At 26.6% G+C, this 20,634-nt stretch overlaps 1 protein-coding gene and 1 long non-coding RNA gene across 2 annotated transcripts in view; one reads left to right on the forward strand and one right to left on the reverse strand.

Moving 5' to 3' along the window:
* The window catches only part of LOC100166970 (dynein beta chain, ciliary), an 88,959-nt gene that overhangs the window by 35,947 nt on the left and 32,378 nt on the right, over nt 1-20,634 (reverse strand). The window contains exon 30 of the mRNA XM_029489234.1: nt 1,269-1,502. Coding sequence (XP_029345094.1) covers nt 1,269-1,502 — 234 coding nt within the window. The remainder of the gene's footprint in view (nt 1-1,268; nt 1,503-20,634) is intronic.
* Nucleotides 11,760-20,634, forward strand: part of LOC115034044 — a 24,972-nt gene continuing 16,097 nt past the window's right edge. The window contains exon 1 of the long non-coding RNA XR_003839405.1: nt 11,760-12,011. This is a non-coding gene — a long non-coding RNA (uncharacterized LOC115034044). The remainder of the gene's footprint in view (nt 12,012-20,634) is intronic.

The following is a 20,634-nucleotide window of genomic DNA, read 5'->3' on the forward strand; positions in this document are numbered from 1 at the left end:
AAAACACGTCTAAATTCTTATGTTGCGCGTGTGTTATTACAAGGACAGGAAATCACTGCCACCAATCCCCTTAATATAAATATAAAGAAAAATATTTTATGCTATAATAATAATTAAATTGAAAAGAAAAACGTTGATTTTAGTACATTATAAACAGAAATAGAAAGAAAAAATATAATAATACTAATTTAAATGTCTTTAATGTCATTTATTTAAAATGTCATATTTTTATTATAATTTATAACCATGTACCTGATATTAATTGTTTTCATCTCATATATTTAATAATTAATTTAATTTTACCTATAGTAAAACCACATGCTATGTTATTTTATTTAAACTCATTAGGTGTTATTGTTAAAGTGAATAAACAATTAACAATGTTAAAATCAAAGTATGTGTTCATTTTATTTTACCACATTTTATGTTATTTTATTTTTTAAAAAAAAAGTATTATTGTTAAAGTGAATAATTCAAGTAAAATTAAAGTATAGAGTATTTATTTTTTCATGAAGTAGGTGATTATGAAAAATAAAATTCTAGTTCGTTTTGTTAAACAAATAATACAAAATATGTCTACCTACCTATTCGTTAAATTGTGTCAAAATGTACTATTTAATGGAAATAGTACGTTATGATGAAATATGGCCAAAACGTACTATTTCCATAGAATTTTAACAAAACGAACTAAGTGGTGGAAATAGTATATTTTGGCACGAGCCATTTTAAAAAATGATGTTTAAATATAAACAATTATCATAAGTAAGTTCATTTTTTTTTATGCATTTTTAAATACATTTGATTTTTACTATGACTTTCTGATAAGCTACTATAGAAAATCTATGTTTCTGGAAAAAGCAAAAATGGAAATAGTACGTTTTGCATTGTCGCCCCTCATATATAAATCTGTTTTTTTTTTATTAGACTTGCAGAGATAAGGACTACACATATTTTATTTTTTGGTAAAAAAGTTAAAAATATTATTATTTTTGAAACAATTAAAGATATAGACTTTGTTTTTGTGAAATTTTTAACTTTTAAACACTTTATTTTCATTAATCTCATGATTTTTAGTATTTTTTTTAGTTTATAATATGTAAAACAGCAAAAAACCGGTTTTTGTCCGGACACCCTCAATATAATTTTTGATATTTGGGTTTACTAGGTACCAACTTTTCGTTAATAACCTGTTTAACCTCTTTAACTGATGTTCACACACACGACGTAGGTATTCGTGTTGTTTTATAAATATTTTTTTTTATAATCACTTGTTTTCTTTGATAGTCTTTCAGGGCGTTTTCGTATCCTTCTTCAAGCCTCGCAAATGCAATGTTTACTTCCGTAGTCCACCAAATTTGAGTACCACACAACGATACTTGAGCAGGATAGTCGAACAACCACTGTTCTCTTGGTTTCTCTTCGTAGGATAAGGTACTTTCTAAAAAATTATGCCTAATAGTTTCACGCATCATTGCTTGTATCTTGTTGAGCCATTTTTCTACCTGTAAATATACTATAGCTAAAACACAGTAGGTACAATAGTAAACATTTAATTTCTAATTAATAAATACGAAGCGTCCGTAATTAGTAATTAATGAGTGTAAAGTATACTTTCAATATTAACAAACGCAACGTCATCGTTATAATTATTATTTAAATTCGTAAATTGTATTCATTTATTTTTAAATTTCGATAATTATAAATTTTTTCTAATTTTTTTATTTTATATTTATAAATGTTGCTAAATATTTCATTACAATTGACAAATGTATAAAGTGTCGATCGATTTTAAACTATGTACCTACAAATATATCAATTAGCAATTAAATCTGAAGTAAGTATAAAATATACATATTTCAATTAATTTAAAAAATAACATAGAAAAATCAATTTTTTCGTGATCAATGTTATAAAAATGTAATATTATTATTAATATAATAATATATATATTAAATATATATTAAATATATATATTTATTAAATTATCATATATGATAAATTTATTTATTTATTTATTTATTAAATATTTATTAAATTTTTTATAATATATATATTAAATTGTAATATTATTATTAATATAATAATGTATTAATGTAATATTATTAGTAATATTAAAAGTAATATAAATACATGGTAATAAACTAACAATCAGCTGATGATTATAGAATTCGACCAACTTGTGTAATATATACATTGAACAGAATATAATATCATAAATCTTAATGTTTTAATGGTACCTACCAATAAATTAATATATTATACCAGCACAAATACAGAGTGTCACTATACATATGTTACATGTACACAGATTAAACGTTTATATTAGTATTTAATATTTACTAAAATGTATTCATTTTTTAAATATAAGGTATTTTCGTAATTATAACTTTATGAAGAGTACCTAATATTCTAATTAAGTGTTTTATAAATAACTGCTTGTTACGTTGTACATTTCTACTAATTAGTAGATTGTACATAATTTTGCATTCCTACAATCTTAATACCTACCTAGTCGGTGTTTTTAATTACCTGCCAAGTTGAATATTTGAAAACAGTGTTAATACTGAACATAATATAAACCTTAAAATATTATATTATAAATAAAAATATTTACTACAACTTTTACTTTTTATTAGGTAGATCCCTACTTACTCTTGTTTCGAGATTTTATTGAAAAACCTTACCTACTAGCTACTATACGTCTATACCCTATACAAATATACAATAATATACTTTAGGTACCCACTGACAAAAAGTAAGCTATAAGAACATTTAATTTGTTTGAATTAGGTATTCGAAGAAAAATAAACAAGCAGAAAAAAATTATTTTTATAAGTTAGGTAATTGATAAATTGTTCTACTGCTTTCACTTTTATTTTTCGATCTTATACAATTTTATGTAGCTATAGGTATTAATAGGTACTATAGGTACCTATATCTAATATTACCAAGTCTGTCAAAACGATAACGCTCGTCAGTCGGTATGAACTTATAATTAATAAAATTGCTTTTTAAATAATTTCCTCGGTCCCCACGGTAAGTACATTAGCTATATAGGTATAATATGATTTTTCATTTTAATTATTTACTATCGCCTTATTTAGGTCTATTCAAAGGGTATTTACACTCGAATGGACTAGGTACATTTGAAACTGAAAATAGTTTTGGCAAAGTATTGAGAATGAATTACTCTTCTGATGCCAATTCTACTAACCTTTACATATGCGTATGATATCATATCGAAATAGATTTCACTCATAATATTAATGCCTAATCATCTATTAATTATTATTTTATTTTAAAATCGAAAACTAAGTTAGTGTAAATCATTGGATTAAACTAACACATTTTTACAATTTTTATATTTTTATTATATACGTACCTACAAATGCACGTCTTAAGTAATAACGCAATTTTAAAAGTACTGCAGGTAACGCTGAAGTTTTGGTTTCTATTAAATTATTAGATCTGCTGCATCTCAAATATTTAAAACCATGCATATAAGACAAATTAAATAAACGGATACAAAAAATAATGATTTGTTCTTATAGAGATAAAGTATGTTATGTTATTTTTTCTAATAAGATGATCATTAGTTATTACAGCTTGAAATTTTTTTTTTATTGGTGGGTAAAAAAAAATTCAATTAACGAGCACAGTTGAAATAATAAAAAAAAACCACAGTACATAACTGCATGATATATATACCTACGTCAGATAACAATTATTACAATCGAACAAATTACAATAGTTAACAATTGGTGGTGTCTTTATTGTGATTTTTAATTCAAAGGTGATTTATTAACGATCATGTTAGAAAAAAAGCTAGTCCGAGTTGAACTCAGATCATTGAGTTTACGTCAATGTTGGAAATTCATAGCTTATGAAGAAAGCTTGTTATGTATTGCGTGTTATTCTAATGTGTTGTTATGACTTATGAGACAAAATAATATTATTTTTGTGAAACCAACAGATTCTTGGCCTCGTGTGAATCTAAAATAAGTAACGTTACTCAACTACAGTCAACGTAAAATTCAAAGAAAACATTTCTCATATTGAGATGACGAAAATTTCTAGATGTATTTTTATTATAGGTAGGTAAAATAAACATTTTTCAGCATTATGATAAAATAAATTACATATTTTTTCGACATTTATACTTTGTGCAGTACACATCAGAGACAACACTTTATAGGTCAATACTATCGACCTAGTCATCTGCAATAGTAATAATATTATTATAATAAATAATAATAATAGAGGTGCGTGTAGTCGGACTTTTTATAGTGCATAAATTGTAATTATAAGTATGTATTAAAAAACATTTTGATATTATTATAGGGCTAGGTTTTATCATTTATATGTACCTCGTTTTTTTTCACCGTTTTTTAAAATTTAGTTAATAAATTACTAAATTAAATGTTCATAATTCACCTATTAATGATCTATTTTAGATAGTAAGTGAATCGATGAATTATGAATATATTTATTTTACGACGATGTGGGTGTTTTTTTTCTGTACACGATTTATAGCAAAAAAAATACTAATATGTTCAACATGGGGATGTTTTCTGGTAGCAATTGGATGTAGTTGTTACTTTTTAGTAAAAATTTAAATCTCCCAATATTTTTAAAAAATCATAAAAAATTAAGGAAATTATAAAGCCAGTTTTCGACAAAATTGATTTTGTTTTGTGGTGCACCTAACTCAAAAATGAATAACATTCGATGCATCAAATTTTCATAAAATGTGATATATATGATAAAATATAATGTAAAATCCAATATATTTTGAGCTATTATATATTATATAGACATTATATATTTATGCTTATTTTTTTTCATACATTTTGTTAGAAATGTATTACAAGGTTTCTCATAAGGTATTAATTCATGAAAATATGTAAACTATTTTGTTGTTAAAAATGTATTTTTATATTTTAAAATATAATACAAGATTTTTCGTAAGTTATTCCACATTTCCACTTATAACAAATAAAAAAGTTAACCTTCTAAGCTTTTACTTTTTGTCATAGATATTTTAAAACATTGAAGATCTATAATAGGCTTAATTATTTTTTTTTATAAAAATTTTTCAAAATCACGAATGTTTTCTAGTTAAAATGCATAAAATGTTAAGAATGGTAAATTAAATAAACTATTTCTCATAAATAGTCCAAGTGTATTCCAAAAATCTAAAAAAATGTATGTAAATAGTTTTTTCCGTCATTTTATCGTATTTTACTCTACTAATAGTAAAATAAATTACTGTAATAGTAATATAAATAAAAAAAAAAAATATATATTAAAAATAAAAATATATATAATTAAATATATAATAAAATATACCCATAGTAATATAGGCTGATTTTATAGACAGTCATTGAACTCAAATGTTACACATATACATTACAGAAACTTCCTCAAAGACGAGGAATACTCAACAAATATAACTGTAGAGCATATTTTAGCCCTAATTAGATTATTATTATTGTATTTTAAGTGGGTAACACCAAAACAAAAACAAAAAAATTAACATTTTGCGACCATGATGATTTCAATTGGGACGAAAAAAAATTATCGTATTCGAACGCAAGAAACCTAGATTGATGAGGGCTGTAATAATTATTCCAAATCGAGTCACAAGGAGTCTCATTTATATATGTATATATATATATATATATCATGTTGGTGCACACGAAATTGCAATGAATTGTAAAAACAAAGTATTCCAATTGTCGGGCGTGTGGGCGTAACAGGATATCAGGAGAAAACGCGCATACCCGGTAGTACCGACGATCGATAGCGTAACGTCGAATGCCACGGAAATTAAAAAATATTTTTGTCACCGAATCAACGCTCGAGTAGTAGAAGTGATTAATTAATTGTATTCCAGTTGTTTTCCTTAACTGACGACGATGAGCTTGAAATAATGTGATAAAAAATTAAACTACGTGTACAACACTATTTATATACGATAGTAACTAGTTGGCCGTAACTCGTTAGATATTATTATTATGGTTTTACAGACGTCGTAGTAGTTTAGTGTACCTACTGCCAACAATTTTGAATATCCAGTAAGTGTAATTTGTCGTGTACCTACCTACGTGTTTTAAAAACAAATACATAATATTAGAGTGCGTTGAATCCAAAAAAAAAAATTAATAATATCCCACCAAACGGGTATAATACGTAAGGAAACCGGTAAGGTTTCCTACTTGAAATGGAAAATGTAAGATTAATTGAAATTTTTTCATTATGTAATGTAATTAGTAATTACACGAATCTATGAATAAAAACGCGTACGCTTCCTGGTCTCTCGCTGCGCGTTATTATATATATTATTATACTTTATACGCACATTAAGCGCATAATCAGACTATTAAAAATATAATAACTATTGAAGTATTTCCTAACCGAATAAAGTATAACAAAGTCCCGAAAAATTATTGTCACGGTTATAAACTGCAGTAGCCAGTCGTAAAGTATTTCGGAATCACTGTTTATTAATCGTGTGAATTAATTTGATTTTAGAATACGAAGATATTAAATAATATTATTATATAATCTTGATGGAAGGAGTAAGGACCAATATCGGCAATATCGAAATATTCTATAAATACAGTTAAAATAGTCAATAGATAATAACATAATGTTTTAATTTTCTATGAATAATAGTTTTCAAACAGCAACAAAATAACTAAGCAGCTTAAAGAAAAATGTAAAAGATCGCAACTTGTGAGGAAGAGGAACCTTGTACCTGAGTCCTTGACCCTTGTATTACATTTTCAAGCTTTTTATTTAAAAACAAAAATGTAATCAACATAACTCATAAGCAGGGCTAGGATTTTGTAGCATTTGCATTTTCTTTCATAGTACTACAGGACATAGCTAATCAAAAACAAAATTCGATTCATTCATCACAGAGTTCAAATATGCAATTTTGATTTTGCTTTTTTTGCATTTTCTTATGATATTCGTAAATAAATGCTTTTTTGGTACTTTTTTGTCAGTTTATTAGCTTTTTTTTGTCAATTATACGCATATTTAACATTTTTAGAACATTTACGTACATATTTATCTAAATTATTATTTATTAATTTATTTTAATTGTGTTATTATATATACTTTTTCATAGTGAAATATTATTGCCTTATCGGAAAATATTTCTGAAAATAGATTCTTAGATTTTGTCAAAGTGATTACCGAGTGGGGAGTAATGGTTACGTAATACGTTGACATTTATCGACATTTAATAAAACGGTTTTTAATTTATTTTTTTCAATATTTATAAATTGTGCTTAGTTGTTCTAAGAATTACTTAGTGTGAACATATAAAAATGTGTTTAATAAATTATTTTTTGATATTAAAAATATTTTTCAGTTAAACTTAAAAATGTTCAAGTCTTTTTTAGTTGCATTTTCTTGGTTAAAATGCTTTTTTTTGTAGCATTATTGGCAATTTTTTAATTCCTTTATTGTAGGTTTTTAGTGCTTTATTTTCCTAGCCCTACTCATAAGTCATATACCAAAGGAAAACAATATGTCAAATGTTGGAATGTCTAATAATTGACTGAAAAAAATTCCAGTGTTTTGATACTGCTATACTAATATGAATGAAAATAATTGTAAGTCCTTAATATTCCCTTATAAATTATAAATTGCTAAAAAATACCTACAAAATATCCGAAAATATATTTACCAAAAATATTTTAATTGAAAAGTACTAAAATGTAGTAAAAATGTACTTCGATACGAAAATATAACACGAAAAATAATTTATTCGAAAATATTACAACCGAAAATAATACAAACGAAAATAAATTGTTAGAAAATAATGTTCAACCTAGCTTTCGGTTAAAATATTTTCACTTCAAATTTTAGGATAAAATACATTTCGGACGAAATATTATATTCTATCTGTTGTTTTACTTTTCAGTAGGTACTATTATTATTATTATTCGGACGAAATACGGTTCTGGTGTATTCATTTTTCAGTTTAAAATATACGATTAGGTCAAAATATTTTTCTTATGATAGACTTTCGAGATAAAATAATTTTCTGCTAAAATACGATTCTCATGAAATATTTTTGGATATTTTACGCATTCTCTAGAATTCGATACCTGAATTTATTCGCCAAGAAGTATCGTTAGAGAAAAAGAAACGTAGGTAATTGAAATTCGTTCGTTCGTTCATTCGAAATAGTTCGTTCATTCGAAATCGTTCGTTCGTTCCTTTGTTTCGTACGTACAAAACGCCAACAGTCTACCAGGGTCGTAGGCGCAAAGGCGCGCGCAAGGCTCGATTGAATCGGAGCTCACAACGTCCATTGACGTCCTCGACGAGGGCATTGTTTAAGAGTCCTGCACTACCAGGACCGCATGCAATCAGTCGTCGCGGTTCTTGCAGCCGCCGTCATCGTGTCGCGATCGCCGCCCGACGGACACACCTGTTGCACGCGGCGACCATTTTTTTTTTCTCCGACAAAGACCATCGTCGGTTACCCAGTACCAGGATCCCATCACGTCTGAGGTATACGCCGCCGCGCCGCGCTGTGCACATCAGTATTCACTACACATTCTGTAGTCTATTCAACAGCAGGCATGACGTTATCATAGTAATAATAACACCATGTTTGTTAACGTCAGCTGCAGAATACCAGAAACTATACATTTCATTACTGTATAATATTAAAAAAATGTAAAATAATAATTACGTTTTTGAAATTTTTTTCTGGAAACGGGCTTTGGTGTAGTTGCTTACTCGCATCTCACTTTCGTCTACATAACTATTAACTTCTGTAAAAATCGATAAACTTTGAAAAAAAGAAACAAACAATAAGATAGTACCTTAGTTATTAATGACACTTCGACAGCAATCTTTGTATATGATTCTAAATCACAATTATTTTATAAACATTTCAAGTTCGAATTTTGACAAAATACGTAAAAACTAGGAAAATGTGCACATTATTTTGAGTAAGAAATTCATTAGAAATGTTCTTTTTAAATTTAAGATTTGAAAATAGAATTCAAGATTCCTCATAAGTTTCTCTATCTTTTACAAGGTAAAAATGTCTACCGGAAATTCAAATTAAATTTTTATGAGTGTTTGAAGTTATTCACTCCATTTCTCATGTATCCTGCATATATGTCTTATTTTGTTATAATTTAAAAACGAATAACTATAGTTATATGACATTTAAACCATATGTTTATTTTATCAATTCCTATACTTGATACAATTTTCAAAATATTTTTACCCATTTTGAGGAGTTTACGGAAATTTTTCTTTTTAATTTTTTTAGTTTTTTTTTCTTTAAATGTCAATACAATTGTATATTTTGTTGAGTCAAAAAGTGTGAAAATGTAATACAAGGCTCTTGATATATTATTATAATAGTAATTGAAAAATATTCAAAATACTAGGTTACAATTTTTTTTATGGGCATTTAAAGTACGATTTTTGACAACATTTATCAAATTTAAAATTGATTTTGTAGTTGAAAATGTATAAAATGTTCAACTTTGTTAGCTAAGGATTTAAAATTGAAAATAAGGTTCCACTTAGTAGGGTATTCTACTATTCTGTAACGAAAATATCTCAAAAATACAAAAACGCAGTTTTTTTAATAGTTATTTTATGTTTAAATTTGAAGGAAATTACATTATAAATAACGATTTTAGTTTTTTTTTTTTAATTAAAAATATTAATTCAACTTATACCGGCTATACTGTATTAATAATAATTAAGAGCAATATAAATACAATATAAAATATCCTATAGACTGACAAACTGTCTCCGCTCAGAGTCGTTTGTCGTATACAATAATATTATATCATTGAATTCAAATATAATACCATCCATTATACAGTGACATACTTGTAAGTTGTAACCTACTGTGCAGCAGAGTGACATCCACTTACAGCTTTTTTTCATTTTATTATTTCGATGGCGTATTTAAGAAATAATAATATTTAATTGTAGCTAATATTGTTTTTATGGACGGTACAAATAGCGTCTCGTTTTGAATTTTTTAACTTAAATATTAGGTACCTATAATGAATTAATAGTGACCGTTTTCGAGTATTTCTATTTATTTTGGATCATTATAAAATATAAAACACTATATTTAATACAATATTTTATAAGTATACGGTATACTTTAATGTTTTGACACGAACAAATTATTGCATTTGCCATGTGCGTTTTTGATTATTTATTGACAATGTTATTTACCAACATTTGCCGTGCCAAAAGTATCAGTACAGTCGTACAGATAGTATAATTTTATAATAAAATAGGGAGAGGCCGCTCTGGTACAGATAATATGATATGTGTCGCAACGTTAAAATGAAAATAATATAATTTTTTTCTCCTATACGATACGTGAGTACGTGACGACTGACACGTGCACCCGTCGAGACTCGCAGCGTGTACATAGTTTAATAGTTATGTATAGTGTAGTCTGTATACTGTTGTAGATATATACGTATCATTATAATATTATAATTCGCATGCGTAGCTGTGTTTGGACTGTAAACCTTGATGAAGATAGTATAAGAATCCTTAAATCTGATCCGAAATGATCAAAATCGAAATTATAGAATCCGAATGGCTATATCTAATCAAATCAAATCCAAATCACGGAAATAGTTGATAAATTTTTTTTAGAAAACGCAGAAACCACCAATCAGTAATATTATATTCTGCCTGGGTAGTTTTTTAATATTGTATTTATCGTTCGTGAAAATATAGTATATGTATAATATGTATTAACGTATAAATCGCTGGCACAATTCACATACCTAGGTTTTATTTACTCAGATGTTGTGAAACTTATATAATATCAGTAATATTATATTCTGCCTGGGTAGTTATTTAATATTGTATTTATCGTTCGTGAAAATATAGTATATGTATAATATGTATTAACGTACCTATAAATCGCTGGCACAATTCACATACCTAGGTTTTATTTACTCAGATGTTGTGAAACTTATATAATATTTTTTTATGTGATCCGATGTATTTGTATTTTTAAATCATATATAGATTTGAACAATGAATACCTAACACCACTTATGAGTAATCCGTATAGATATAGGATGTATAGGTACCATACGCGTTATAGGATTCACGGTGCTTTACTGCTATAGTTCTAGCCCCTAGGATTCGGGGTACTGACTAACATCTTTAGGTGTAAATGTGCAATCCTGTAAGTTCACGATTAGTGAGTAGGTAGATATTATTTATTGTGGGTCCCGGAGGAGAAGATAGATTATTAATATACTCAATATTTATATACTTTCGTAGATATTATTGTGCAGCTACCACTGCACTACCACATGTGTGGCTGTGTCCTATAATCTTTGCTTTTGTATACTACCACAGCACGTAGGTATAAGTATATTCAATATTAGGTACCTAGTATAATTTATGTCTTATAGATTATCGCGCAGACTGCAAATTATCTACACGAATAAACCATATCATTATATCAATTTGATATCATCGCGATTGTTTATTAAAGTTATATTATATAAACTGTTATTTATTTTACAGCCCTTCTACACCATTTCCCCAGTTTATTAAACTGTGAGAAAAAAGTTTGGGCTTTTCGTTTTTATTTTCAATAGGTATAAATTATAATACGCAAAATCGTAGTGAAGTCGTGAGCTCAATTTTAACACGCATTAATATGTAGTGTTGAATTATAAAAAAATATTTATAAGTAGGTATTTATCGCCTGTCGGTTATCGTTATCCGTTGTTATTATATTGACGAGTATTAAAATCCGTTTCCGTAAATACGTTATCGGTTCATATTTAAAATATACACATGGATAAACGCTTTGAATAAATAAGTTGTGTAGACGATGATTGAGCACATACACGCAATGATCAGCTTTAATATAAATACACACTTGTGTTTATGCATGTACCGACGTCATCTGAAGTGGAAACAAAAGTGATTTGATTTTATTGAACAAAAAATAAGAATATGACGTAAGTATAATAAACATAAAACAGATTAACTGGTGAATATTGAATCGTCGTTTTCATCTAGTACACATAATATTATATTTTATACAATTATACATTCATACATTTACACTACTTGTTAGTGTATTACGTAAATTATAAATTATAGTGACGAAAAATATGTATTTATAAGCAGTAGTTATAGTAATTAGTAGGTACCTAATATTTATTTTAAATTTAACAATATCAACATGCGTTTTTAGTGAATTACACTGGCGTGACTTCAGAAAATAAAGGATGTAATATATCATATTTGTTAGGTATATAAAAATTGTATAGTGTAACCTACTCGTGTTGTGTACAGTGGCGGATCCAGGGCTTAATTTTGGGAGGGGCATGGGGGGGGCAAAAGTACAAAAAGTTGCAAAATTGGCTACAAAATTGGCTAAACACAGTGTAAAACAAAGGAAAACTACGGTGTTGGGGGGGGGGGGGCAAATGCTCCTTTGCCTCCCCCCCTGGATCCGCCACTGGTTGTGTATAATAATATTATAATCTATTTACGAAATCTAACCTACCGGAGAATGAATAATATTCGTCTCCAAATTTCAAGGACTTTAAATTTAAAGTTTAACCACCATTATTACAATTCATGACCAGTGGAGAGTTATTTTAATATTTTCAAAAATATTAAACTCACCACAATCATTATACCGAGTGACACTTTCAACGTAATGCAATCAATATATTATTTTCGATCACTTTCATTATTTAATGTTTAGAAGAGAGGAGTAGAGTGCATAGAGGTTTATCGCAAAATGTTGGTTACTTCTACGATTTAAGATCTTATAAGTAAATCTTTAATAGTCTTTAATATCTTTAATAGAGGAACACTCCTCCACTTCCATTATAAGTTACTTTAAGAGGACCTCTCACCCGCATGTATTGTCTACTTGTCTCCGTCTAACACACGTAGGTACGATGTAGCAACCGATATACTGATACGATATCATCAGTTTCAATACTGTTAGTTTTCATATTAAAGTAAATTGACCTGTTAACAAATTTTTAGGTAAGACTGTGTTCTCTCGTTGGTTTTTTACAATATTTTAATTTTTAAGTGAGTTATAAGCATTTTTAAATATTAATATTTTACACACTCATAATTCACTTAAAAATATTAAAATAACATATAAAAACAACGAGAGACATAAAGAATACAGATCATGTTGTTAGTTTCTTACCTAAAAGTTTGATAATAAAATTGGTCAATTTAATCTATAATATCAAAACTAACAGCACACTATTGAACTGGTTACTGGTTAACGTAAATTTACTATGTCGTACCAACTACCGCGTAGTTAACCTCTTGAGTTTAAACTGCCATGGATGATGGGGGGGGGGGGGGGGGAGTAACTTAATTTTTTTTATAAAAAAAAACAATCATTATAGTACACATATTATAATATATTATTATTATGAATATTTAGTTTTTAAAGTTTAAATATACCTATAGTTATAAAAATGGTTCAAAACTTAATGCACATTACATAAATAAATATCCATGTGAATATGCAAATGCAATTAAAATTAGATAAAAATGCTCTCTAATATAGAACCACCTAAAATTATTGAAAAAAAAAACCGTGATATGAACAAAATATTATGCACTATATTGTGATACCTATAACATATTTTTTAAAAACAATAAAAACGATTAAATCTGTTGAATTATCTTTATTAGTAAAATAGAACAAAATATGAAAAAATATGTACTTAGTTGAACTTAACTAATTTCACCATTTTACAAAACCAATATTAATATCATACCTAAAATATTCTGCAATCACTACAAAAAAAAACATATAAAAGGAAAGAGTCTATTATAGTCTATAGGTACCCTGCTTATAAGACAATTATAACTAATTAACTATCAAAAGTACTCGTTCAAAATTCAATTTTTGGTATCGAAATAGGTACTCCAAAAAATATTGTGCTTTGGAATAGGAAATTAAAAATAATTGTTCGAAAAAGTAAAAACATATCATATATATATATATATATATATATATTAACGTGCAACATTTTAATTTAAGTAAATCAATCATACTCAGGGCCGCATTTAAGGGGGGGCCCTGGGTACAACTGCCCCAGGTGCCAGTATTTTAGGGGCGCCAAAATGTTGTGGCCAGAAATATGTTTACTTGTGAATTATTAAAATAAATTGTATAATTTTAATTATTTTAATAACAGTATTATATATATAGTATATTAGTATTATGCTGTTTGTCATTTTTTTAATTAATATTAATTTGCATAGTTTTATATAATTTTATTTTATTTATTCATGAAATACCTACAACCTACCTAAATATGTTAAAAAAAAAACAATTTATATGATGAATTATAAGCAAGGTTTAGGTGAATAAATTCAAATTTATCTTTGCATATAAACAATATTTGTAAAAAAAGCACACATTGTAAAACAAATATTCTTTTCTGTGCTCAAAATCTAAAAGGTTAATGAGGATCTATCTTCCATATTTTCCGTGGGTAGGCCCCTTAGGGGGAAGCAATTTTTTTCACCGGAGCTTAGGGGGCGCCAATTTTTTTTTTCACCGGGGCGCAAAATGTCTAAATGCGGCACTGATCATACTATACCTACTACACCTAATATAACATCCTTATATTACACCTATACTAAATAGTAAATACTTATGGAAGCAGTTATGATAATATTATTATTGTTATCACATAATTATTTTTAGATTAAATACTTTCATAATAATATGATGCAATTACACATGTATGATTTTGTCATGTTACATATGTGAATCAATTATATTATAATAATAAGCTTTAATATAGAATATAGAAATATCAATATGATCAAAATATAAAATGGGCAAGATGGAATGATATGCATCTTATTTCGTCGTGTAATTATCTTGGTAATAAGATACAAAAGGGTTCACAAAATAATAATCATATAATTAAAAAATTAAACATAATGAAAAATTGTATCACCATTTAACGTCTATATAGATAACCCCAATCGATATAGCATACAGTACTCATTCAGAAGGCATATACCAACGCAGAGTCATAAAATCATAACCAACTTATAGATCTACCAAGGCTTAGCAATGATGGAACGACCATGGCTCTATCATGGTCAATCTAATTTACTGCAATAAGACACATCACACATGCATAAGATTTTATTATTTTGATCATCTAATAATTAATAAACTGTACAATATTCAAAGTTTTTTTTTTATATATCTAATACAAATGTTCAACATGTTTTATTTTATATTTTGTTTAATTCCTTCTGCTCTTACGCAGCTATCTAATATCTTTAAAAGATTATTACAACTGGCTTTTATCACATTCAAGATAGATAGGTAAGGAATACTCATTTAATTTACTAGACTGCCTGAAATAAAATATCTATAACATAATGTGTCGATACAATTACCAAAATACTTAATCCTAAAAAAAACACTCATTCTTACCCTCAATAAAATATAACAGATTATTAAATACCTAATAAATGTGACGAGTTAAAAATAACAAATCAACTTCACAACCTAATTAAATAATATCAAGTATATAAACAAATCATTAAATTTATAGCTCTATTTAATATTTTAATAGGTAGCTCACCTTCAAAATTATTTTTTAAATAACCCTTTATAATAACTCAATTCATACCCTTATTTTTAACTCATATCAAAATGGTGCCTAACTTGCTCGTATAATTTTATAATTTCTCAAGTACTTGGAGATTGATGTTCTACAAAAACGAATCCATAATTTCTCATAAGTGCAATGGCCAATGACTAATTATATTCCAATGTCTGAATACTGTTATCAAAAACCGTTTTGCTATTTTCTAATTAACAAAGTTTAGATATGAAACTCCAATATTTCAGCCTCACGTAATCGTTGTCTTTGTTGAGATCGATCACCAATTTTAATTGTCCAGAATATTGCTCGTAGGAAAATTTAGCCAAATAAATGTAGAGTATAATTCTATAGTCACCTATATAGGCTCTATTGGACCACTTGTTTATCTTGTTTTGTAATTATCATAAATTATTGAAACATGATACTAATATATTAAGTATGTAAGCCACAGATTAAGACATATATATTCTAGACTTAATAATATCTATTCTACTATAGTCTGTGTTGTAAACACTTCAGTCTTCAACGGCTTGGGAGTTATTTAATGTGCTCCTATTAGTAATTTCAATGATAATTATTAGTAATAATTACATATATCTTATACTAAAGAGTAAAGACCTTAGTATAAGGCATACAAACAATTATACATTTTTTTAAGAAAAACTATCTAATAAACCATATTATGTGTCTGGAATTTTTACTTTTGCAAATTAGCAAATTTTAACTTTACACTACCTAAGTTAAGTTACTTTTTTTTCAAAATTAACTTTTAACTTAACGATTTAACGAAAAAAAATACGAGCAACTTTTAACTTAATTTAACTTTATTATTTTAAAATAACTTAACTTAACTTTATTATTTTAAAATAACTTAACTTAACGAGTTAAAAACAAACCGTGAACTTGCCCAGCCTTGATGACCGTCTTATTATTGAGCGTGTCCAGAGAATATTTTTACATGGTGCTTTCTTCACTCTCAATATCCCATATCCACTCATTTACTACCCACCAATAAGTCAAGTGCTGGCCGCTGGGTTTATCTATATAGTCTTGCTGATCGCCGCCCGCGGCTAATCGTCAATTTCTCTCAAAACTAACTACTTTCTAATTTTATTGACTCCCCTACTCTATTTCTTGAAATTAGCTTTAGTGTTCCTATTCGTACACGTATACAACTAGAAACATCACTGCTCATTTTCGTATTCCTGTATCTTCCTTTAATTAGGTACCTCTAATCCTTATTTATCCGATTGTTGGGGCTCACTCATCTTTTTCGATCTCACTAACCATACTTCATCTAGATATTTTTATTTTTATTTAATTTAATTTATAGTTATATGTTTATTATTTTCAAATTTTGTGTTGTATATTCACTGTTATTTCATTCCATAGATCATAATTTAGCATTTGCCGTGATAATATTTAATAAATAAATAAATAATCTGTTCTATAAAATAAGAAAATAAAGAAGTAAAGATACGTATTTTAAGATAATATTATGGATTTATGACAAAAAAATCACTGTACATATCACATTACAATGGGCTCTAGATTGTATAGCATATTATATGACTGTGAAGGACCGAAAATTAATATTATAGCTCTCTCAAGCAGATTAGATTTAACCAAACCGACATTTTACCATTAGGTACATTTTTAAATTAATGTAATGTCTCATTTTATATCATTATACTGTTGCGTAATAATATGTTATACACTTATACCTTTAGTATAGGTACTATCCTTATTAGTTAGGTATTAATTATTATACTTTATATTCTGTACATTAGTCATCTAGATATAAGATATTATATTTATTATTTACTATTTACTATTTAGCAGTCCTGTAAAGTATTTAAGTAAAAGTATTTGAGTAAAAGTATTCAAATACGATTTTAAGTATTGAATAACTTTTTAAATACTTTTTTTTGTATTAAATACTTTTTGGTACTGAATACTTTGGTTTTTTATTTCGAACATTTTATTTTAATTCGAAATAATTGGTTGAAAAAATATTATTGTCAACTACAATAATGGAATAATAATTTTATTTAATATTTTGTATTTCTGTGTTAGCCGAAGCCCAAAGGTTTGTGAAAACCAGATTTCTAAAAAAAGTTATTGAATATTGAACAACAATATTCCCTTTAAAACTATTAGATAACTATTAGATTACCTACTACCTATGTGTTTATATTACGACAATTAGAAACCCACTTTAAAAACTAAAAGTATTTGAAAAGTATTCCAAATACTTTTTCAAAGTATTTGAGTAGTATTTGAAATACTTTACAATTAAAGTATTTGAGTAGTATCTTAAATACTTAAAAAAAAATGTATTTGAGTATTTACTCAAGTACTTTTTAAAAGTATTCTTTACAGGGCTGCTATTTAGTAACATTTAAGTGGTGTTGTGACTTGTCAGGGAACAATAAAAAAAAGCCTGGATTGTATAGGTACCTAATGAATAATGATAATGTGCATAAGCATACCTGATACTTATCATATTTTATATTAAGATATAAAATGTAAATTTAAGGAAAATAGTTAAATCTAAACATTGAACATTAAATACACTACTAGTAAAAATTGTTATAATATTATTACCTATTAACACATAATTTATTTTTATATTAAATAATTTCATATGATAAAATTACACATTTACACACATTATTGGTTTTGTCATGCAACATTAAATGTGAATCAATTATTATAATAATAATATAAGCTTAAATAAATAAAATATGTATAATGTATATTGTAGGTACCTATATCAAATTATCTATATAGTCGTAAATGGACATGATAGAATCATAAAAGTGTTACCTAATTTATTATATTATAATGTTATAAATTATGGTACCTACTAGTACCTACAGGTATAGACATTGGTGTTTGATACCATATATATATATATATTGTAATTATAGACATTAACGCGGATCACAAAATTACAATAAATGTGTTTGTATTATACAGTCGAATACTAGAAGAAAATTGTATTATACGATTATACGAGGTATAATACAAATTACACAATACACATTATATAAAACTATTTTATATCTACAAGTTGAAGAAAAAAATATTTGTTTATATTACTAGAAAATTAATTTGATATAAGTATATAACTGGCTATGAATTGTAACTACATTATTTTTAATTAAAATTCGTATTACTTTATTAGTCACAAAGTATATCAGGATTGGTAGGTAGCAATTGTATTATTGTGGTTTTTAAACTTTTTTCTGAAATTACTAAACCAATTTTATATTGGTTATAAATTATAACTTATTACCTATACTTCAAGCCGTAAACTGGTTCACTTACAAACTCTTGCTGCACAAAATGATTATTTACTCGTAGAATATTCTTTAATAAATTTAATAAAAAATAAATTAAACTAAAAATACAAAATAAGGTAGGTTATAGGTACATGTCTACATCTAGTACATCTCAATAATCCTATTTCATAATCAGTTTGAAGAATATATGATGCCTAACAACAATTATTTGGATTTTGGATAAACCTAGTACTGATTTTTGGATTTTAATTTAACATTTATCTAGTGACTGATTGGCCGTCAAAAGAAAACCAATTTTTCTTTATCAACCAGAACTGATTTTATAGTTAATTATAGACTCTATAGTCTATAATCTAAATCCTTGAAATACTCGGTGTCATTAAAACAATTATTAATGAAGGATGATTTATTGTAACTGACAACTGTTAACTGTTAAGTGCGATCTATTATCAATTTGTCCTATTTTTCTTAAAGATTGTCCTTCATAACTTAATTTCTTAGTTGAGTAATAGGTACATTTTCTGGTTTCTGTTTATGTAGGTATAGGTACCTACACTTCAATTAGACAGAACGTAATTATCGGAAATTATTCACTGAATACAGAAACGAAACAAAATTAACATCTTAAATAACTCTATAAAATACTATAAATCTGTACAGAAATGTAGGTACCTACCATCGAATTAAGTAAAATGCTATTTCATTAGACTTCATCAAATCTTAATTTATAGGTAGGTACGTCTGTACCCAGACAGCATTTTGTAACAATAATATTATAATAGTGTTATAATAACGTTATACTAGTATTATTCGTGATTATAATGTTATAATAATATTATTAAGCAAAAAATTGCTGTCTGGGTAGTAGACTCAACATTATTTTTTTTTATAATCTATATACAACATAGTATATTGTATTAGTATAACGTAGCTATAGGTACATAAATACAATGAGGACTCAACGTTAAACATAATATTATCTATATTTACCCACTGCCATAGTGCCATAGGCCATAGCTCATATAGTAGGTGCTAAGATCTAGGATTTTATACTAAATCCAAAAAACTATAAAATGCATAAAATATGACATACTACATAGTCACAATCCATTCGATACAATAAAATATAAATATCAAACAAATTAATGAACTGTCAATTAATATTTTTGTCATATTTTAAGTTAAAATTGTAGATATATAGTACCAACTTCTATATTGATTAATATGTTGTCTCTTGATATATTATTATTATTTTTTGTATTATATACCAAGATTATAATTTATATTGTTATTAGACTCATCTGGCCAATTTCTGATTGGAATTTCGTAATTTATATTTTCTTCGAAATATTATCATTATAAGAAATATATGGTTACTAATATTAGGTAGGTAGGTATTATCCAAGTATAAAATATCCAAATGTCAATTATAAAAGTAGGTACCTTTTATTTGAATAAACTCAGTATTCAACAACTTGTAGGTAAATACTAAATACCTAGGTACCTAATTTCAAAAATATACAATAATAATTGAAGGGGTCAGTGGATAAAGGTGTTAACTGTCATTTTTTCAAAAATGCATTTTTTTGCATGCATAATATCACTATTTGATAAGGTTTAACTTACTATTTACCAATAATAGTTAT

Source organism: Acyrthosiphon pisum, chromosome X (genome assembly GCF_005508785.2).
Source record: "Acyrthosiphon pisum isolate AL4f chromosome X, pea_aphid_22Mar2018_4r6ur, whole genome shotgun sequence".
Taxonomy (NCBI): Eukaryota; Metazoa; Arthropoda; class Insecta; order Hemiptera; family Aphididae; genus Acyrthosiphon; species Acyrthosiphon pisum.